Here is a 24,342-nt window from a genome sequence, read left to right as displayed (position 1 = left end):
CACAATAAATGAAATTAAAAATTCTCTAGAAGGAATCAATAGCAGAATAACAGAAGAACGGATAAGTGACGTGGAAGATAAAATAGTGGAAATAACTACAGGGCAGAATAAAGCAAAAAAAAAAAAGAAAAGAATTGAGGACAATCTCAGAGACCTCTGGGACAACGTTAAACATACCAACATTCAAATGATAGGGTTCTCAGAAGAAGAAGAGGAAAAAAAAAGGGACTGAGAAAATATTTGAAGAAATTATAGTTGAAAATTTCCCTACTATGGGTAAGGAAATAATCAGGTCCAGGAAACGCAGAGAGTCCCATACAGGATAAATCCAAGGAGAAACACACCAAGACACATATTAATCAAACTATCAAAAATTAAATACAAAGAGAAAATATTAAAAGCAGCAAGGGAAAAGCAACAATTAACATACAAGGGAATCCCCATAAGGTTAACAACTGATTTTTCAGCCGAAACTGCAAGCCAGAAGGGAGTGGCAGGACATATTTAAAGTGATGAAAGGGAAAAACCTACAACTGAGATTACTCTACCCAGCAAGGATCTCATTCAGATTCAACAGAGAAATTAAAACCTTTACAGACAAGCAAAAGCTAAGAGAATACAGCACCACCAAACCAGCTCTACAACAAATGCTAAAGGAGCTTCTCTAGGCAGGAAACACAAGAGAAAGAAAAGACTTACAATAACAAACCCAAAACAATTAAGAAAATGGTAATAGGAACATATGTATTGATAATTACCTTAAATGTAAATGGATTAAATGCTCCAACGAAAAGACATAGACTGGCTGAATGGACACAAAAACAAGTCATGTACATATGCTGTCTACAAGAGACCCACTTCAGACCTAGGGACACATACAGACAGAAAGTGAGGGGATGGAAAAAGATATTCCATGCAAATGGAAATCAAAAGAAAGCTGGAATAGCAATTCTCATATCAGACAAAATAGACTTTAAAATAAAGACTATTACAAGAGACAAAGAAGGACACTACATAATGATCAAGAGATCAATCCAAGAAGAAGATATAACAATCGTAAATATTTATGCACCCAACAAAGGAGTACCTCAATACATAAGGCAAAAGCTAACAGCCATAAAAGGGGAAATCGACAGTAACACAAAAATAATAAGAGACTTTAACACCCCACTTTCACCAATGGACAGATCATCCAAAATGAAAATAAATAAGGAAACACAAGCTTTAAATGATACATTAGACAAGATGGACTTAACTGATATTTATAGGACATTCCATCCCAAAACCTCAGATTACACTTTCTTCTCAAGTGCTCTTGGAACATTCTCCAGGATAGACCATACCTTGGGTCACTAGTCAAGCCTTGGTAAATTTAAGAAAATTGAAATTGTATCAAGTAACTTTTCTAATCACAATACTATGGGACTAGATATCAATTACAGGAAAAAAATCTGTAAAAAATACAAACACATGGAGGCTAAACAATATGCCACTAAATAAGCAAGAGATCACTGAAGACATCAAAGAGGAAATCAAAAAATACCTAAGAGCAAATGACGATGAAAACACGATGACCCAAAACCTATGGGATGTAGCAAAAGCAGTTCTAAGAGAGAAGTTTATAGCAATACAATCCTACCTCAAGAAACAAGAAAGACTTCCGGGTAAGATGGCGGAAGAGTAAGACGCGGAGATCACCTTCCTCCCCACGGATACACCAGAAATACAGCTACACGTGGAACAACTCCTACAGAACGCCTACTGAACGCTGGCAGAAGACCCCAGACCTCCCAAAAGGCAAGAAACTCCCCACATACCTGGGTAGGGCAAAGCGGAGAGATTCCCGCACAGAGGATCGGTGCCGAGCGGCACTCACCAGCCCGAGAGGCTTGTCTACTCGCCCGCCGGGGCACGCAGTGCTGGAAGCTGAGGCTCGGGCTTCGGTCAGAGCGCAGGGAGAGGACTGGGGCTGGTGGCGAGAACTCAGCCTGAAGGGGGCTAATGTGCCACAGCTAGCCGGGAGGGAGTCCGGGAAAACTCTAGAGCTGCCGAAGAGGCAAGAGACTTTTTCTTCCCTCTTGGTTTCCTGGTGCGTGAGGAGAGGGGATTAAGAGCGCTGCTTAAAGGGGCTCCACGGACGGGCGCGAGTCGCGACTGAAAGCGCGGAGCCCAGTGACAGGCGTGGGACGCTGGGGCTGCTGCTGCCGCCGCCAAGAAGCCTGTGTGCGAGCGCAGGTCACTGCCCACACCGCCCTTCCGGGAGCCTGTGCAGCCCGCCACTGCCGGAGTCCCGGGATCCAGGGGCGGCTTCCCTGGGAGAACGCACGGCGCGCCTCGGGCTGGTGCAACGTCACGCCGACCTCTGCCGCTGCAGGCTCGCCCCGCACTCCGTGCCCCTCCCTCCCTCCTGGCCTGAGTGAGCCAGAGTCCCCGAAGAGGCTGCTCCTTTAACCCTGTCCTATCTGAGCGAAGAACAGACGCCCTCCGGCGACCTACACGCAGAGGCGGGGCCAAATCCAAAGCTGAGACCTAGGAGCTGTGAGAACAAAGAAGAGAAAGGGAAACCTCTCCCAGCAGCCTCAGAAGCAGCGGATTAAAGCTCGACAATCAACTTGATGTACCCTGCATCTGTGGAATACATGAATAGACAACACATCATCCCAAATTGAGGAGCCAGGAGTCAGTGCTGTGCCTCTGAGGTGGGAGAGCCAACTTCAGGACACTGGTCCACAAGAGACCTCCCAGCTCCACATAATATCAAACGGCGAAAATCTTCCAGAGATCTCCATCTCAACACCAGCACCCAGCTTCACTCAACGACCAGCAGGCTACAGTGCTGGACACCCTAAGCCAAACAACTAGCAAGACAGGAACACAACGCCACCCATTAGCAGAGAGGTGGCCTAAAATCATAAAAAGTCCACAGACACCCCAAAACACACCACCAGACGTGGACCTGCCCACCAGAAAGACAAGATCCAGCCTCATCCACCAGAACACAGGCACTAGTCCCCTCCACCAGGAAGCCTACACAACCCACTAAACCAACCTTAGCCACTGGGGACAGACACCAAAAACAACAGGAACTACGAACCTGCAGCCTGCAAAAAGGAGACCCCAAACACAGTAACATAAGCAAAATGAGAAGACAGAAAAACACACAGCAGGAGAAGGAGCAAGATAAAAACCCACCAGACCTAACAAATGAAGAGGTAATAGGCACTCTACCTGAAAAAGAATTCAGAATAATGATGGTAAAGATGATCCAAGATTCTATTTCCCAGATCCAAAATCTTGGAAATAGAATAGACAAAATGCAAGAAACAGTTAACAAGGACCTAGAAGAACTAAAGATGAATCAAGCATCGATTAAAAACACAATACATGAAATAAAAAATACTCTAGATGGGATCAATAGCAGAATAACTGAGGCAGAAGAACGGATAAGTGAGGTGGAAGATAAAATAGTGGAAATAACTGCTGCAGAGCAAAATAAAGAAAAAAGAATGAAAAGAACAGAGGACAGTCTCAGAGACCTCTGGGACAACATTAAACGCACCAACATTCGAATTATAGGGGTTCCAGAAGAAGAAGAGAAAAAGAAAGGGACTGAGAAAATATTTGAAGAGATTATAGTTGAAAACTTCCCTAATATGGGAAAGGAAATAGTTAATCAAGTCCAGGAGGCACAGAGAGTCCCATACAGAATAAATCCAAGGAGAAATACGCCAAGACACATATTAATCAAACTGTCAAAAATTAAACACAAAGAAATCATATTAAAAGCAGCAAGGCAAAAACAACAAATAACACACAAGGGAATCCCCATCAGGATAACAGCTGATCTCTCAGCAGAAACTCTACAAGCCAGAAGGGAGTGGCAGGACATACTTAAAGTGATGAAGGAGAAAAACCTGCAACCAAGATTACTCTACCCAGCAAGGATCTCATTCAGATTTGATGGAGAAATTGAAACGTTTACAGACAAGCAAAAGCTGAGAGAGTTCAGCACCACCAAACCAGCTTTACAACAAATGCTAAAGGAACTTCTCTAGGCAAGAAACACAACAGAAGTAAAAGACCTACAATAATGAACCCAAAACAATTAAGAAAATGGGAATAGGAACATACATATCGATAATTACCTTAAATGTAAATGGACTAAATGCTCCCACCAAAAGACACAGAGTGGCTGAATGGATACAAAAACAAGACCCATCTATATGCTGTCTACAAGAGACCCACTTCAGACCTAGAGACACATACAGACTGAAAGTAAGGGGATGGAAAAAGATATTCCATGCAAATGGAAACCAAAAGAAAGCTGGAGTAGCAATTCTCATATCAGACAAAATAGACTTTAAAATAAGGACTACTAGAAGAGACAAAGAAGGACACTACATAATGATCAAGGGATCGATCCAAGAAGAAGATATAACAATTGTAAATATTTATGCACCCAACATAGGAGCACCTCAATACATAAGGCAAATACTAACAGCCATAAAAGGAGAAATCGACAGTAACACACTCATAGTAGGGGACTTTAACACCCCACTTTCACCAATGGACAGATCATCCAAAATGAAAATAAATAAGGAAACACAAGCTTTAAATGATACATTAAACAAGATGGACTTAATTGATATTTATAGGACATTCCATCCCAAAACAACAGAATACACATTTTTCTCAAGTGCTCATGGAACATTCTCCAGGATAGATCATATCTTGGGTCACAAATCAAGCCTTGGTAAATTTAAGAAAATTGAAATTGTATCAAGTATCTTTTCCGACCACAATGCTATGAGACTAGATATCAATTACAGGAAAAGAGCTGTAAAAAATACAAACACATGGAGGCTAAACAATACACTACTTAATAACGAAGTGATCATTGAAGAAATCAAAGAGGAAATTAAAAAATACCTAGAAACAAATGACAATGGAGACACGACGACCCAAAACCTATGGGATGCAGCAAAAGCAGTGCTAAGAGGGAAGTTTATAGCAATACAATCCCACCTTAAGAAACAGGAAACATCTCGAATAAACAACCTAACCTTGCACCTAAAGCAATTAGAGAAAGAAGAACAAAAACATCCCAAAGTTAGCAGAAGGAAAGAAATCATAAAAATCAGATCAGAAATAAATGAAAAAGAAATGAAGGAAACGATAGCAAAGATCAATAAAACTAAAAGCTGGTTCTTTGAGAAGATAAACAAAATTGATAAACCATTAGCCAGACTCATCAAGAAAAGAAGGGAGAAGACTCAAATCAATAGAATTAGAAATGAAAAAGGAGAAGTAACAACTGACACTACAGAAATAAAAAAGATCATGAGAGATTACTATAAGCAACTCTATGCCAATAAAATGGACAACCTGGAAGAAATGGACAAATTCTTAGAAATGCACAACCTGCCGAGACTGAATCAGGAAGAAATAGAAAATATGAACAGACCAATCACAAGCACTGAAATTGAAACTGTGATAAAAAATCTTCCAACAAACAAAAGCCCAGGACCAGATGGCTTCACAGGCGAATTCTATCAAGCATTTAGAGAAGAGCTAACACCTGTCCTTCTGAAACTCTTCCAAAATATAGCAGAGGGAGGAACACTCCCAAACTCATTCTACGAGGCCACCATCACCTTGATACCAAAACCAGGCAAGGATGTCACAAAGAAAGAAAACTACAGGCCAATATCACTGATGAACATAGATGCAAAAATCCTCAACAAAATCCTAGCAAACAGAATCCAACAGCACATTAAAAGGATCATACACCATGATCAAGTGGGGTTTATTCCAGGAATGCAAGGATTCTTCAATATACGCAAATCAATCAACGTGATACACCATATTAACAAACTGAAGGAGAAAAACCATATGATCATCTCAATAGATGCAGAGAAAGCTTTCGACAAAATTCAACACCCATTTATGATAAAAACCCTGCAGAAAGTAGGCATAGAGGGAACTTTCCTCAACATAATAAAGGCCATATATGACAAACCCACAGCCAGCATCGTCCTCAATGGTGAAAAACTGAAACCATTTCCACTAAGATCAGGAACTAGACAAGGTTGCCCACTTTCACCACTCTTATTCAACCTAGTTTTGGAAGTTTTAGCCACAGCAATCAGAGAAGAAAAGGAAATAAAAGGAATCCAAATTGGAAAAGAAGAAGTAAAGCTGTCACTGTTTGCAGATGACATGATACTATACATAGAGAATCCTAAAGATGCTACCAGAAAACTACTAGAGTTAATCAATGAATTTGGTAAAGTTGCAGGATACAAAATTAATGCACAGAAATCTCTGGCATTCCTATATACTGATGATGAAAAATCTGAAAGAGAAATCAAGGAAACACTCCCATTTACCATTGCAACAAAAAGAATAAAATATCTAGGAATAAACCTACCTAAGGAGACAAAAGACCTGTATGCAGAAAATTATAAGACACTGATGAAAGAAATTAAAGATGATACAAATAGATGGAGAGATGTACCATGTTCTTGGATTGGAAGAATCAACATTGTGAAAATGACTCTACTACCCAAAGCAATCTACAGGTTCAATGCAATCCCTATCAAACTACCCCTGGCATTTTTCACAGAACTAGAACAAAAAATTTCACAATTTGTATGGAAACACAAAAGACCCCGAATAGCCAAAGCAATCTTGAGAACGAAATATGGAGCTGGAGGAATCAGGCTCCCTGACTTCAGACTATACTACAAAGCTACAGTAATCAAGACAGTATGGTACTGGCACAAAAACAAAAAGGTAGATCAATGGAACAGGATAGAAAGCCCAGAGTTAAACCCACGGACATATGGTCACCTTATCTTTGATAAAGGAGGCAGGAATGTACAGTGGAGAAAGGACAGTCTCTTCAATAAGTGGTGCTGGGAAAACTGGATAGGGACATGTAAAACTATGAGATTAGATCATTCCCTAACACCATACACAAAAATAAGCTCAAAATGGATTAAAGACCTAAATGTAAGGCCAGACACTATCAAACTCTTAGAGGAAAACATAGGCAGAACACTCTATGACATAAATCACAGCAAGATCCTTTTTGACCCACCTCCTAGAGAAATGGAAATAAAGACAAAAATAAACACATGGGACCTAATGAAACTTAAAAGCTTTTGCACAGCAAAGGAAATCATAAACAAGACCAAAAGACAACCCTCAGAATGGGAGAAAATATTTGTAAATGAAGCAACTGACAAAGGATTAATCTCCAAAATTTATAAGCAGCTCATGCAGCTCAATAACAAAAAAACAAACAACCCAATCCAAAAATGGGCAGAAGACCTAAATAGACATTTCTCCACAGAAGATATACAGACTGCCAACAAACACATGAAAGGATGCTCAACATCTTTACTCATTAGAGAAATGCAAATCAAAACTACAATGAGATATCATCTCACACCAGTCAGAATGGCCATCATCAAAAAATCTAGAAACAATAAATGCTGGAGAGGGTGTGGAGAAAAGGGAACACACCTGCACTGCTGGTGGGAATGTGAATTGGTACAGCCACTATGGAGAACAGTATGGAGGTTCCTTAAAAAACTACAAATAGAACTACCATATGACCCAGCAATCCCACTACTGGGCATATACCCTGAGAAAACCATAATTCAAAAAGAGACATGTACCAAAATGTTCATAGCAGCCCTATTTACAATAGCCCGGAGATGGAAACAACCTAAGTGTCCATCATCGGATGAATGGATAAAGAAGATGTGGCACATATATACAATGGAATATTACTCAGCCATAAAAAGAAATGAAATTGAGCTATTTGTAATGAGGTGGATAGACCTAGAGTCTGTCATACAGAGTGAAGTAAGTCAGAAAGAGAAAGACAAATACTGTATGCTAACACATATATATGGAATTTAAGAAAAAAAAATGTCATGAAGAACATAGGGGTAAGACAGGAATAAAGACACAGACCTACTAGAGAATGGACTTGAGGATATGGGGAGGGGGAAGGGTAAGCTGTGACAAAGTGAAAGAGCGGCATGGACATATATACACTACCAAACGTGAGGTAAATAGCTAGTGGGAAGCAGCCGCATAGCACAGGGAGATCAGCTTGGTACTTTGTGACCGCCTGGAGGGGTGGGATAGGGAGGGTGGGAGGGAGACGCAAAAGGGAGGGGATATGGAAACATATGTATATGTATAACTGATTAAATTTGTTATAAAGCAAAAAAATAAAATAAAATTAAAAAAAAAATAAAGTATAAAAGGGAGAAAAAAAAAAAAAGAAACAAGAAACATCTCAAATAAACAACCGAGCCTTACACCTAAAGCAATTAGAGAAAGAAGAACAAAAAATCCCCCAAGTTAGCAGAAGGAAAGAAATCATAAAGATCAGATCAGAAATAAATGAAAAAGAAATGAAGGAAACGGGCAAAGATCAATAAAACTAAAAGTGGTTTCTTTGAGAAGATAAACAAAATTGATAAACCATTAGCCAAATTCATCAAGTAAAAAAGGGAGCAGACTCAAATCAGTAGGATAAAAATGAAAAAGGAGAAGTAACAACTGACACTGCAGAAATACAAAGGATCATGAGAGATTACTACAGGCAACTATATGCCAATAAAATGCACAACCTGGAAGAAATGGACAAATTCTTAGAAAAGCACAACCTCCCGAGACTGAACCAGGAAGAAATAGAAAATACAAACAGGCCAATCACAAGCACTGAAATTGAAACTGTGATTAAAAATCTTCCAAAAAACAAAAGCCCAGGACCAGATGGCTTCACAGGTGAATTCTGTCAAACATTTAGAGAAGAGCTAATACCTATCCTTCTCAAACTCTTCCAAAATATAGCAGAGGGGCTTCCCTGGTGGTGCAGTGGTTGGGAGTCCGCCTGCCGATGCAGGGGACACGGGTTCATGCCCCGGTCCGGGAAGATCCCACATGCCGTGGAGCAGCTGGGCCCGTGAGCCATGGCCGCTGAGCCTGAGTGTCCGGAGCCTGTGCTCCGCAACAGGAGAGATCACAACAGTGAGAGGCCCACGTACCACAAAATATAAATAAATACATAAATACATAAATGAATAAATTTATTAAAAAAATATAGCAGAGGGAGGAACACTCCCAAACTCATTCTACTAGGCCACAATCACCCTGATACCAAAACCAGATGAAGATGTCACTAAGAAAGAAAACTATAGGCCAATGTCACTGATGAACATAGATGCAAAAATCCTCAACAAAATACTAGCAAACAGAATCCAACATCACATTAAAAGGATCACACACCATGATCAAGTGGGGTTTATCCCAGGAATGCAAGGGTTCTTCAATATATGCAAATCAATCAATTTGATAAACCATATTAACAAATTGAAGGAGAAAAACCATATGATCATCTCAATAGATGCAGAAAAAGCTTTCAACAATATTCAACACCCATTTATGATAAAAACCCTCCAGAAAGTAGGCATAGAGGGAACCTACTTCAACATAATAAAGGCCATATATGACAAACCCACAGCCAACATCATTCTCAGTGGTGAAAAACTGAAACCATTTCCACTAAGATCATGAGCAAGACAAGGTTGCTCACTGTCCCCGCTATTATTCAACATAGTTTTGGAAGTTTTAGCCACAGCAATCAGAGAAGAAAAAGAAATAAAAGGAATACACATTGGAAAAGAAGAAGTAAAACTGTTACTGTTTGCAGATGGCATGATACTATACATAGAGAATCCTAAAGATGCTACCAGAAAACTAATAGAGCTAATCAATGAATTTGGTATAGTAGCAGGATACAAAATCAATGCACAGAAATCTCTTGCATTGCTATACACTAATGATGAAAAATCTGAAAGAGAAATTAAGGAAACACTCCCATTTACCATTGCAACAAAAAGAATAAAATACCTAGGAATAAACCTGCCTATGGAGACAAAAGACCTGTATGCAGAAAACTATAAGACAGTGATGAAAGAAATTAAAGGTGATACAAACAGATGGAGAGATATACTGTGTTCTTGGATTGGAAGAATCAACATTGTGAAAATGACTGTACTACCCAAGGCAATCTACAGATTCAATGCAATCCCTATCAAACTACCACTGGCATTTTTCACAGAACTAGAACAAAAAATTTCACAATTTGTATGGAAACACAAAAGACCCCAAATAGGCAAAGCAATCTTGAAAAAAAAAATGGAGCTGGAGGAATCAGGCTCCCTGACTCCAGAGTACACTACAAAGCCACAGTAATTAAGACAGTATGGTACTGGCACAAAAACAGAAATATAGCCCAATGGAACAGGATAAAAAGCCCAGAGATAAACCCATGCATATATGGTCACCTTATCTTTGATAAAGGAGACAAGAATATACAATGGAGAAAAGACAGCCTCTTCAATAAGTGGTGCTGGGAAAACTGGACAACTACATGTAAAAGAATGAAATTAGAACACTTCCTAGCACCATACAGAAAAATAAACTTAAAATAGATTAGAGACCTATATGTAAGACCGGACACTATAAAACTCTTAGAGGAAAACATAGGCAGAATACTACATGACATAAATCACAGCAAGATCCTTTTTGACCCACCTCCTAGAGAAATTGAAATAAAAACAATAGACAAATGGGACCTAATGAAACTTAAAAGCTTTTGCACAGCAAAGGAAACCAGAAACAAGATGAAAAGACAACCCTCAAAATGGGAGAAAATATTTGAAAATGAAGGAACTGAGAAAGGATTAATCTCCAAAATATACAAGCAGCTCATGCAGCTCAATATCAAAAAAACAAACAACCCAATCCAAGAATGGGCAGAAGACCTAAACAGACATTTCTCCAAAGAAGATATACAGATTGCCAACAAACACATGAAAGGATGTTCAACATCACTAATCATTAGAGAAATGCAAATCAAAACTACAATGAGATATCATATCACACCTGTCAGAATGGCCATCATCAAAAAATCTACAAACAATAAATGCTGGAGAGGGTGTGGAGAAATGGGAACCGTCTTGCACTGTTGGTAGGAATGTATACTGATACAGCCACTATGGAGAACAGTATGGAGGTTCCTTAAAAAACTACAAATAGAACTACTATATGACCCAGCAATCCCACTACTGGGCATATACCCTGAGAAAACCATAATTCAAAAAGAGTCATGTACCAAAATGTTCATTGCAGCTCTATTTACAATAGCCAGGACATGGAAGCAACCTAGGTGTCCATCAACAGACGAATGGATAAAGAAGATGTGGCACATATATACAATGGAATATTACTCAGCCATAAAAAGAAATGAAATTGAGTTATTTGTAGTGAGGTGGATGGACTTAGAGACTGTCATACAGAGTGAAGTACGTCAGAAAGAGAAAAACAAATTCCGTATGCTAACACATATATATGGAATCTAAAAACAAAAAAAAAGGGGGAGGTCTGAAGAACCTAGGGGCAGGACAGGAATAAAGACGCAGACAAAGAGATTGGACTTGAGCACCCGAGGAGGGGGTAGGTTAAGCTGGGATGCAGTGAGAGAGTGGCATCGACATGTATACACTACCAAAAGTAAAATAGATAGCTAGTGGGAAGTAACCACATAGCACGGGGAGATCAGCTCAGTGCTTTGTGTCCACCTAGAGGAGTGGGATAGGGATGGTGGGAGGGAGGTGCAAGAGGGAGGACATATGGGGATATATGTATATGTATAGCTAATTGACTTTGTTATAAAGCAGAAACACACCATAGTAAAGCAATTTTACTCCAATAAAGATGTTAAAAAATTTTTTTAATAAAAAGGGAAAATTTGGACACATACACACACACACAGGGAGAACACCATGTGCAGATGAAGGCTGAGATCGGGGTGAAGCAAACCACTGGCAAACCACCAGAGGTTAGGAGGGTGGATGGGGGCAGGTTCTCTCCCATAGGCCTTGGAAGGAACCAACCCTACTGACACCTTGATTTAGGACTGCTAGCCTCCAGAACAGTGAGACAATACATTTCTGTTGTTTAAGGCACCTAATCTGTGAAACTTTGTCATAGAATCCCTAAGAAACAAATGTAAGTCCCTACCTGTCTTTTGTGCCCAGAGATCAAAGGGACTGCTACTGAGCAAACTACAAGTTGCAACATGGGATCCACGAACTCCTTTCCTGCTCTTTTAACCTGGATAGAGACTTCAAATGCTCCCAAGAATTTTGTATTCATAGCTATAATAAAGAAAAGAAAACCAGGTAGACGAAGAAGAAAAATCTAAGCTTCCCTTCTTGCTTCAATTACTCTGCCTTTCAAAAACTAGTTAATCGTGGGGGCTAGTTTTCATTATAGGTGAGGAGATAGAGAACAAGTAGAATTAGAATAGTAATAGAGTCAGAATAATTAAGAAATAAAACTTGGGCTTCCCTGGTGGCGCAGTGGTTGGGAGTCCGCCTGCCGATGCGAGGGACACGGGTTCGTGCCCTGGTCTGGGAAGATCCCACATGCCGCGGAGCGGCTGGGCCCGTGAGCCATGGCCGCTGGGCCTGCGCGTCCGGAGCCTGTGCTCCACAACGGGAGAGGCCACAGCAGTGAAAGGCCCCGCGTACAGCAAAAAAAAAAAAAAAAAAAAAGAAAAAAAAAAAGAAAACTTATACCTGGCAAAGAACCAAGAGAGTGGCCTCCCTTGTATGTTTACTTTGTGTATATCCTTTTATGTAAAAATAGTTCATTGCATCACATTTAATTTTAGTATCAGGGAAACACAGGCTTATTATTTACCTGTGAGCCTGACTACAGATTCAAGGGCCGTCTGAAATTCAGAATCATATGAACTCCAAGTTATTCCAGGCCTCCTCCTCTCTCCTCTGTAAACAATGAAGAAATGAGCACCAACAGGCAGAAGGAAGAAAAGGGAGCCTCTTACCTCCATGCTTGTGCTGAACGCTCTAGTAACTTTCGCTTTGATGGTTATAACTTGTCCAACTCTAGTTAAAAAAAAAAAAAAACAGTAATTCTAGCACATCTCATTTCAGACTTGAAGATTCACTTAAATGTGTGTGCCATAGAACAGTTCCACCTTATGCTGATAATGTTCATGCATGAGAAACTCAATAACATAACAAGACAGCACTAAAAATAGATACTGATGATTGTAAACCACACAAGAGTTAGCTGACTACCTCTTTTTAACAGAAGACGGCCTTTGCAAAGATGGTGTGCAAAATGATTTCCAAATCTACAACAGATACTTGACTGTACCACAGCTGTTTGGTTAAGAGAAAACGAACACACATGCAAACCTATACAACTGATACTTTAAAATGTTGATTAACAAATAAATGGTAAACATACAAGCAAGCAAGCAAGCAAGCAAACAAACTGAATACCTTCACTAGGTTTACAGGAGCCCTCAATGTTGACAGATGGTCCATTCACTCCACATTATTACTGGGACTCTGGTCATGTAACCCTAGTTGTTTCAAAGCTTTTGTGTTCTGGCCCTTCAGTCACCTAAGGGTCTACCCAATATAAGCCTCCTCAATTTTTCTCCCTGACTTAAAATTTGAACTACATTCTCACTATTCTTCTCAGTCTTCTGTTTCAGGGGAAGAAAAATAGATCTCTTCCAGACCTCTTTCTTTACCCGTGCCCTTGATCCCATCCTGCTCTTACCTTTCCTCCTGCACCATGGCCTGGCTTAGGCAGCTCTTTCCTCTTTTGTACCCTCAATCTCTGCCCCTTCCTTGACTCCTTATCAGTCTGTGAAAATGTTCAAGGCTTTTCCTTGCTAAAAATCTTTCTCTCAAGTTTATTCTATCACAACATTTTTTTCTCTTCTCCTCTATATTTCTCCATATTCAAACTTCCTAAAATAATCTTTTTCTTTTTCCAGCTCATACATTTAACAAATGTTTACTGAGTTACAACTAGTCCTGGCACTAAACTAAGACCTCAGGATACAGTGATTAACAAGACAAGGTTGATGACATCAAGGAGACTAGTCTTCACTTGGGACACCAGGATGCAGACAGATGAGGTGCAACGCTATGAAATTTTTCAAAAGGAAGAAAGAATCAAGTATTGCAAAAACACCCAGAAGTGACTAATTTGAAAAGTTAGGGAAGGAGCCATAGAAGAGGTAACATCTGAGATGGGTCTTAAAAGATTATGATTTTGTCAGGTTCAGAAGTTTGGGGGTTTCATCTCTCATTCACTTCTCAGCCACTCAAATCTAGCTGTTGCTTCCCCATCTTACTCCTGATCTCTCCGAAGTCACTTCCTAACAGCTAAATCCAAGGTCTTCTCTCATTTAACAGCATCAATCAACCTCTTTCTTCAGGAAAACTTCTCTTCCCTTGGCTTCCAAAATACTGTTCTCTCTTCATTCTCAGTTTTCTTCACTGATTTCCCTTACTTAAACCTTAATGGTAGCCATCCACCAAATTTATATTCTTTGTTTTTTCTCATTTCAGCCTCTTCCTGAAGACCTTGTTCTCTTCCACAATCCTATCATCTTTATAGAGATGATTCTCAAATCTAAATCTTTAGCACAAACCTCATTCTTGAAACACAGAGCCATATTTTCAAACTTCTCTCAGCAGATTCAGCTAATGGTTATGGAGGCCCTACTAGGCTGAGTGATAGCTGCTTACACACACATTACCTAATTTAACTTAATCCCCACACTTAGCACATTCAAACCCAAACCAATTTTCTCTTTTCCTTATATTTGTTCCTCCTAGATTTCCTAGCTCTGTTTGGTAAAGTTTCTAGCAGAGATTTACAGTGATAACACAAGGCAGAGAGTCCCTCTTCAAAGCTACTGTAGTACTTTGTACTCATATACTACCAAAATCTTCCGCCTCTGCCTGTCAGACTCTGAGGAGGGGAAGCATCTTGCCACTTTTTTTTTTGGCCACACCATGCAGTATGTGTAACTTCCCTGACCAGGGCTCGAACCTGCGCCCCCTACAGTGGAAGCGCTGAGTCTTAACCACTGGACCACCAGGGAAGTCCACCTTGCCACGTTTTGGTCTCTTTTGTGAACTCTGCCCTTCCTTTAAAAGCAGGAGACATTCTGCTTTACATTCTGCTAAAATCCCAAGTAAAATTAATTTCATAGCATGGCATTCAAGGTCTTCTGTTCCCAGCCCCACACTGCTGCTGGGGCATCATCTCTGCATGCCAGGCTTTTCCTAAGCACCCCCCACTTCTTCCCACCTCAGTGCTTAGGCTCTTACATGTACCTCATCTTGTGAAGTCCTTTTCCTACTCACCAGTGAAAATCTATACCTCATTTAAGGCCCACATTAAATACTACCTCCATCATGAAACTCTCATTGGTTCTCCAGTCAAAATGTACCTTTTATCTACCCCACAGAATTTATATCTCACCCTAGGCATGCATCCTATCATACTTTCTATTCTGATGACTATGTATTTGTCTGACTTTCTTACCAGACTGAGTGACTGCCACACTTCAGTATTGTGTCATAAACATTCACAGATTCTATTGAGCCTAGAGCAGTACTTTTGGTATATTCAATATATATTGTGAATTAAAAAAGTATCTAATATGGGACTTCCCTGATGGCACAGTGGTTAAGACTCCGCGCTCCCAACGCAGGGGGCCCGGGTTCGATCCCTGGTCCGGAAACTAGATCCCACGTGCATGCTGCAACCAAGAGTTTGCATGCCACAACTAAGGAGCCCGCCTGCCACAACTAAGACCCAATGCAACCAAATAAATAAATAAATAAATATTTTTAAAGATCAATATAGTAAAAAAAAATAATATGGCTTTTAAACAAATTGTATGGCTTTGTATATGTAGCTTTCAATTTTCTTTTTTTAATGGTGCAGGTCCCATATATTTTAGTGGCCACAAATCCTTTCTGATAACATAAACACAAAATGGTTCAAATGGCAAACCACACTTTAATGATGAGGTTACTAGTTAAGTCTAAGTTACAGAATTTAGGATTGGAAAGTACATAATAGATGTTTTATTGCAATATACTGTCGGCATTCCTAAGTTTAATAATGGTGCTTTAATCTATTCCCAAATAAGTTTGGATTTTCAGTAATCTGTAATTGTGTTGAGATACAAACACATGTCAACTTTCTCTTCTTCAGGAAAAATCACATAGCTAGTATCTGTGCTTAGTCAATAGACCCAATAGACCTTTATCTATATCTACAAGTCTCTAGAATGTCAAGGGCTCTTTCACTGACACTGCAGCTGCCTATGAGAACAAGCATCATGAGATGTTCAATAAAGGTTGCTGATCACAAAGATAGAAGAAGTGGGTTAGAGAAAGCACTGGATAGAGCATAAGAAGATCCAGGCTCTAAGTGTCCTCTGTCCTTTGGCTGGCTCTGGGCCTTAGGCTTCAGTTTCTTATCAGTACAAAGAAATGATTGGGTTGAGTTCTAAAGGTCTCTCCATATCTATGATTCTAATGCCTACCAAAAATTTCTTTTGGGTTAGCTTTGGAGATATAACTTCTTTATGCATGTCGTTTTATTTAACTTAATTTTGTTTGTATATAAATGAATAAGTGCCAAATAGATAAATGTAAGCTGGAGGTTGTAGAGATGAAGTGGGCATCTCACTGGACAGACTACTTAGGGTTTGAAAACTGGTGGCAGCTCCCCCATGGTCCTTGAGAACCATCCCAGACTAGAAACAGATGATCTTCTCTCTTCCTTTTTCTAAACATAACATAAGAAAAAGGAAGAGAGAAGATCATCTGTTTCTAGTCTGGGATGGTTCTTTTAGGATCAAGATATTCAGAAAGCAAAAAAAGAGATACAAACATAAAATCAAATAAATTAAGTAAAACCATATAACCCTAGTTTATTACAGTTATTAGTGTAACCTCTTTAAAAAAAATAATTCCTAATTCTGTCCACCAAAAAGGCATAGAAATAATGACCAATCCTGCATCAGTGAGCACGTTAAACAGATATACAATGAGCAGATACAAAATGTGGTAAATGCTATAGGACAAATGACCAGGTTTCTTTAAAAAACAAATTGCAAGAGAAAAGAAGAAAGGGAAATTTTTATGTAAAAGGTCATATCAGCCATATTGGATCCTGATTCAATCCATAGACCAATTGTTTAAATTAAAAAAAATTTTTTTTGAGACCATTGGGGATGATAATTTTTCTTAATGGTATTGCAGTTACATTATTATGTTTTCTAAAAGAGCCCTGATCTTTTAGAAATATATACTGAAATATTCAGAGATGATGTCTGGGATTTGCTTCAAAATAATCCAGGTATGTGGGGGAGTATGGAAGGGTATTGATAAAACAACAGCATTTATGAGTTGATTATTGTCGTAGTTAGGTGTTGGGTCCTTGGGGATACATGGTAGTATTCTCTCTACTTTTGTATATGGTTGAAAGATTTGTGTATCTTGAAATTTTCTACAATAAGAGATGGTAAAACATATACACACTCCCACACATAAAATGTTTTTCATAATTTAACACGTCTACTCAGATGAATTAATGTTTACCCAACAACGTAATGATGAGATTCACCATCATAGAGATACTTATTATCATTAATAGTAAAGGAAGGAGCCATTCAGACCAGCTTTTAGAAATCCTGCAGTGCCTTATACCAGAATGCATTTAATGCTGAGAGCTATTTCTCAACAAAATCAGGGCTGTAAATTTACACTTAATAGTATTTACTAAAAGTAGGTCCTGAAATTATTATTATTATTGTTTTACTGATTTACATTGGTTCAAATGTTACTTATTAACAAATTTGAACCCTGACTCCAAATGAGTACGCTTAGGTGCCACCAATACATGTTGTAAATGAACCAATAAACCCAGGAGAAAGGCATGATAAAGCAATGCCACTTACCTAGCTGTCTCCTCAAATTGTATGTCATCCACTGAGGCTGTAACACAGGAAACCCCAGCATGTTTTTCAGCTTCAAAAAATAGGTTAAAAATGGGCTGCATTAATAGTTATGTTTAAATATTTCAGCATGCAGGAAAAGGAATAAACCAAGTGGATTTATTCTAGTAACTCATCCTCTTATGCAGTATAGGACCACTATGCCACACTTCTGGATGAACTGGATTGATAACAGTTCCTTTGCTCAATAAGTTATTTTTCTACTGCATGGAAATTACTGTACTTTCTCCTGAGTTTTAACTTATACTATCTTTGATTTGAAATTCAGTACCAATACCCAGCATATCTAGCTATTCAGATAGTAACTTTAGTAAGTTGGTGTCAAATTTAAATATTTTGTCAGGTACTACCCTTCTTTCGTTTAAAAAAAACAATGCATCAAAGCTGTATCTATTATCCCACATAACCAGTAGCTGAATATATTTAAACCACTTAACCAGTGCAAGCACTGAACAGTGTGGAAGACCTCAAGTTCATACCCCAAATCAGAGAGAAACTTGTCTGGGCATTAGAGAAATAGAGATGGGCACTTAGTAAGTATTTAATCAATATTTATTATTTATTACTACCAAATTCATATGAAATTCACTATGCATTAATTATGTTGGAGGAGAAAAGTATTGAGTAGGGTGAGAGAGATTAGGGAAGCACTCCAGTTATTTCCACGTTCCCTGCCTGCATTTATTTATTTATTTATTTTAAATATTTGTTTGTTTGTTTGTTTATTTTTCGCTGTGTTGGGTCTTCGTTGCTGCCCTTGGGCTTTCTCTATTTGCAGCGAGCGGGGGCTACTCTTCGTTGCGGTGCACGGGCTTCTCATTGCGGTGGCTTCTCTTGTTGAGGAGCACAGGCTCTAGGTGCACGGGCTTCAGTAGTTGTGGCACATGGGCTCAGTAGTTGTGGCTTGCAGGCTCTAGAGCGCAGGCTCAGTAGTTGTGGTGCATGGGCTTAGTTGCTCTGCGGCATGTGGGATCTTCCTGGACCAGGGCTTGAACCCGTGTTCCCTGCATTGGCAGGCAGATTCTTAACCACTGCGCCACCAGGGAAGTCCCTCTGTCTGCATTTAATTTGTTGAGTTTTTTTTTTTTTTTGATTGTTGGTTTTACTTTATGTAAAAGTATCAGAAGTTTTCCTCTTTGGGAAAAATCTTGATATGTGGTTTTTCCAGAATTTCATTTTGAGGAACAGTCAGTTAAAACCCAAACAGACTACATTAGCTTTTTAAAGAAATTTTAACTCCATTTTAATTTTGGCGACTTCACTCCTGCTGTCTTATTATGAAAAAGAAAGAGACAGTGAATTATACTGAATTTGCATTCTTTGTGTGTAGTGGATTACTTTAATTGCAATATATATTGATAGTCCCAGGTAAAGAGATATGAGAAAATACTCCAGAGAGCACGTATTTAAAACATTCCTCTCTATGATCTAATTCTGTAGAAAACTGGACATTCTGGTTTTACTAGTTGGAAATAACTATTCTTCCAAATATGCAGATAACATAAACTGAGTTACCAGAAAACTAACCATAGCAGAACTCTGTGTGTGAGTGATGGAGGGGGGGAAATGGGTTTCCCAGCTCTAAAGTTCAATTAGAGGAAGGAAACATAAAAGTATTAGACTCTAGAAAGTTGGGTTCAATTTAATTCACTGTATCAAACATTTGTTAAATTCGCATTGATTTCCAGACACTGAGCTGTTATCAGTCCTATCTTTTAATGAGTCTACTCAGTGACAGAGATCTAGCCATAGTCAGTAAAGTGTTGACTAAAAGGTATGTAATAGACATTCATTCTGGTCACCTGACATGAGGGAATGATATATTGAGTTTATTAAACTATTCTTATAGGTAAAGTGTTACCATGTACACCAACACGAGTTACCAAATTTTGAATGATGTAAATGATAACTAAAGTGCAAAACCCAATAAAAGACTAAATTTTTATTGTATATATTGGGTGTCTTCTATGTATATATAGCACTATACCAGATTGCATTAGGAATCACAAAGAAACATAATTATAATAATTATGATTTATTATTGGCCTGGCACTGAGCTAAGTATTTATGCATATCAATTACATGAGGTTGATACTGTTATTAGTTCTATTTTAAAAAGAGGCAATTTTGGCTTATAAAGATCAAATACATTGTTCTAAATAGTTATTTTTACTACAGAAGCAACAGGAACTCTGAGAAAAGAAAAGACCAACCAAGGAATGCTCCCTAGAAAAGTACTTGGCTGAATATGGGATTCAGGAGCTCAACTGCCGTGTTTTACATTACAGACTTTTAAGGGCCATTAAATTAAAAATGAAAAATTAAAATATGGGGAACCAACACAGGACCACAATTTTTACATGTGTTTATTTTCTTTTTACAAGTGTGACAGATATGAATTCAACAGGACCAGTCTGTTCTGGTTCTTGGTTTTGATTGTCCTTCATGCAGTATGCCAGTAAAAGTGGAGAAACCCTAAAGCTATTTCTGATTTCCTGGGGAAACTGAGAGAAGCCGAGGAACAGCTAAGTGGATGTAATCCAGGTATGATGACTGATAAAAATGACGGTGACTTCATTCATTCTTTCTTTTAACTAATATTGGTTGAACACTCGTGCTATGCCAGCCTCTCTGTAAGGTGCTGGAAATATGAAACAGCTACTATCCCTATTCTCATGGAATCTAGTGAGGAGCCAGACATTAATTAAATGAATACATAAGAACAAAATGAGTTATGTGATCTGAAGGAAACATGGATTTTATGAAGGTCTGTAACTGAGGAACCACACCTAGGTGGCATGTCAGGGAACGTTTCCCTGTGGAGAGGATGCTTGAAGTGAGATCTGAAAGACGAGAAGGAGTAAAACAGATGTGTGTTGTGGAGGAGAGCAGGGGAGGGCTTGCTGGGCAGAAGGAACAGTGACTACAAAGGTCCTGAGGTTTTTGTGGCAAAAATTCAAAAAGGAAGGAGGAGAGTAGGTAAGATAAGGCTGAGGGGAAGGCTGAGGATAAACCATGCACAGGGCCTTGAAGCTCTTGGTTGACAATTTTTATAATATTTAGTATTAAAGATATTGTTTCAGTATCTTCTGGTCTCCAGATGAGGCCGGTGGCTAATTCTATCGAGGTCAGTGGCTAATTCTAATCCTTGTTTTCCTACAAGGATTAACATTAACCATGTTTCCAAACCAACTTTATCATAAAGGTTTCTTCAATATTGTATTATTAGTAATATAACTATTAAGGTCCACAGTAATTGGTTATCAATTGATTCTTGCTGTGATCCGAGTTTCCAAAGGTGTAAAACCATAGAAATTTTAATGAAAATTGCAGGAGGGCAATTGTTTCTCCATTATAGGACAGAAGCACTAAGTGAGGTAACTTTAAAAGTCACATCAATATTCACATAATGAATTCAGTTGCCATGGAAATAGGCATGGCAACTGAATAATTTCTATACTTGTTTCTCTTACATGTGAATTACTTTTATATTCATGTCTCCATTATTGTTATTATAACAGACCTCAAATCCTGATAAAAACTGTTAAGACAGAAACCAAACAGACCTATCAACAAACAGAAAATAAACAGATTGGCATCAGATATATGACTGAATTTTGTGGGTGGTTAACACACAGGGGATTAGAAACTCTATGCACACTCACTGAGGAAAACAGAGATTTTTAATCATCTGAGCTTTACTGTTTTCCTCTATAAAATAAGAGTCCTGGGATACACGATCTTAAGCTCCTTCCAGCTCTAATATTTTATCCTAACATATTTTACTTAAAATGTACATTTGCTGAGTCTATTAAGTGCCTTACGCAAAGCCTGGCTTCCTTTAAGAAATGAGATTCCAAGTTCTGGACCCATCCATCCAACTACCCATCCATATAATCAGGAAGTTTTTATTTAGTGCTTACTTATTAAGTGCTTACTAAGCTTCAGTTTACATGCTAATTGGCCAGGCAGGAAATAAAAGGTGAACATATAAGTACACAAAGTAATTACGGATTGTGTTAAGTGGTGTGGAGGAATTTGGAAAGGGTGTTGTGATGAAAGGGTGCAAATGTAAAGCAGGTAGTTAGGAAAGACTGCTCTGCATAAATGATATTTAGTGGAGACGGAATGTATGGAAAGGGCCAAGAGAAAAGTGTAAAGGCAAAAAGAACAGCAGGTGCAAAGGTCCTTTGCAAAGACTACATGACGGTGTGGAAGGTAACAAACTGAATTCAGAAGCAGATATAAGAGGTGAGTGATGTATTAAACTAGACATTAAAGAGAGTTGCAGAAATGTAAACCAATACCACTTCTCTAAGTACATTTTTGTTCTTGTTGAAAATATAGTTATTTTACAATAAAAATATGTAACGGGTTTTTCTTTTCAAATGAATTATTTTTTAAAATTTCACATATGGTAAATATGGATAAAAGAACCAACACGAAAGCTCTCTGGGGGTCCTCGTTTATTTTATGGGGTAAAGGAGTCCTAAGACTAAAAGGTTTGAGAACCACTGGTCTAGGTCATTTCCAGTGTTGGATGAACAATCTCAATCATTACTTCCCAGCTGCACAGGGCTTAAAGCTCTGTCAGTACCCTCCTCTCCTTCCTTCTCCCTCCTCACCGATCAGGGGTCCTGGTGTGTCAGCATCGCGACCTCTGCCGTCCGGACCCCCGCCACCCCGCATCCCCACATCCCAGCCCACTTCCCAGTTCCCAGACACACCCCTCCGCAACACACACCAGGCCCCGCCCCCACTCAGGGCTCCTCCACTCCAGACCCCCGGCACCCTGCGTCTCCTCCATCCTACCCTCCCCTTCCAGCACCCCTACCCGCCAGGCAGGCGGCAGCGTCGATCCACTTGAGCAGCTGAGCGGCGCTCAGCTCTCCGCGGAGGTTGGCGTGCGCGGGCTGGATGGCCTGGCTCACGCTCACTTCGCCGGGCGCCGGCCGCTCCAGCTCCATGGCCGGTCAAGAGTGCGAAGCAACCGGGCCTGGCCGCCGCCCGGCCACCAGCTGGGCCCGCCCCCGCTCCAAAGGGCACCGAGCCGCTGCCACCCCGGCCCCGCACCCCGCGCCCTGCTGGCCACTGGGCCGGCTGGTGCACCGGGAGGTGAGATTTAAGGGGCCAGGAATACCGCGAGGAGGGCGAAAGGGAACTCTCTTCTGTCTCAGAAGACAGTGACTCGGGAGGCCGAGGTTGGCAAAGCTGGAACCAGACCGGGTTTCTCACCTATAAAGGGGGGATAGCAGTACTTATCTCAAGAGGACTGTGCAGAGAATTAAATGAGGTAAAGTACAAAAGTCATAGCGTGTGCCTGGCTAAGGTGACATAGGTGTTTGCCAAGTAAATAGTGAGGTTATTATCCGTCTGAAGAACTTGACAGGTGATGGGGAGTTAATAATTAATTAGTTAAATGCTGTCCAGAGAAATGTAGACCTTTTGCTTTAGAAGTTGATTTTAAAGTATTTAACTTCTTATTTTCTTTTTTTTCTGGCTGTAGACTGCCAGGTAGGGTGGACACTCACTCCTCCCATCCCTAGTTCAAAATTCACCTTCTGAGTCTTAGGATAATATAATGGCTCCAAAAAAAAAAAAACCCTGTTATTCATTTTTTTGTTATGAAATTACCTCCACTGCCAAACAAACAGAGAAAAATTTAAAAAGGGCTGATCTTTGCTGGCACATCAGAAGTCACCCAATAAGGGAAGGCAATCTTTTGGTTTTAATATAGAGAATTTACAGTTAAAACCTGTCAACTTGGACTTCCCTGGTGGCACAGTGGTTAAGAATCCACCTGCCAATGCAAGGGACGCGGGTTCGAGCCCTGGTCTGGGAAGATTCCACATGCCACGGAGCAACTAAGCCCATGTTCCACAAGTACTGAGCCTGCGCTCTAGAGCCCGCGAGCCACAACTACCGAGCCCATGTGCTGCAACTACTGAAGCCCACGCGCCTAGAGCCCGTGCTCTGCAACAAGAGAAGCCACTGCAATGAGAAGTCTGCGCACCTCAACGATGAGTAGCCCCCGCTCAACGCAACTAGAGAAAAGCCTGTGTGCAGCAACGAAGATCCAACACAGCCAAAAATAAATAAATTAATTAATTAATTAACTAATTAAACAAAACCAAAAAACCGGTCAACTCATGACAAATGAGCCCAACAAATCCCAAGAGAATTTATTCTTTATGAGAGACAGAATCTAGAACATTAAATAAGAGTTCTCATTGTCAAATTTTAGCACATATAAGCTGTTACACTTTCTAGAGCTGAAATCAGTGATTCTACAAAGCAGTTCCCATTATGGAAACAGTGACACCAGAAAACCTCCAGCATGTAATAGAGCCATAGATGTCATATTGTGAGGGCTGGCTGCA

At 39.7% G+C, this 24,342-nt stretch overlaps 1 protein-coding gene across 3 annotated transcripts in view; it reads right to left on the bottom strand.

Annotated features, from left to right (window-relative positions):
• Positions 1-23,179, bottom strand: part of ACOT12 (acyl-CoA thioesterase 12) — a 66,634-nt gene extending 43,455 nt beyond the window's left edge. For 2 of the 3 annotated variants that reach the window (XM_082621258.1, XM_082621259.1), the window contains exons 1-3: positions 22,797-23,179; positions 17,906-17,975; positions 12,941-13,001 (exon numbers count right to left, since the gene is read on the bottom strand). In XM_082621258.1, coding sequence (XP_082477384.1) covers positions 12,941-13,001; positions 17,906-17,975; positions 22,797-22,929 — 264 coding nt within the window. In that variant the 5' untranslated portion in view covers positions 22,930-23,179. The other variant, XM_082621260.1, reaches the window with a different exon arrangement.
• Between the last annotated feature and the right edge of the window lie 1,163 nt (positions 23,180-24,342).

Source organism: Mesoplodon mirus (genome assembly GCF_964341445.2).
Source record: "Mesoplodon mirus genome assembly, chromosome: 5".
Classification (NCBI taxonomy): domain Eukaryota; kingdom Metazoa; phylum Chordata; class Mammalia; order Artiodactyla; family Ziphiidae; genus Mesoplodon; species Mesoplodon mirus.
The sequence above is the reverse complement of the archived record's forward strand: the minus strand, read 5'-3'. Positions and strand labels throughout refer to the sequence as shown.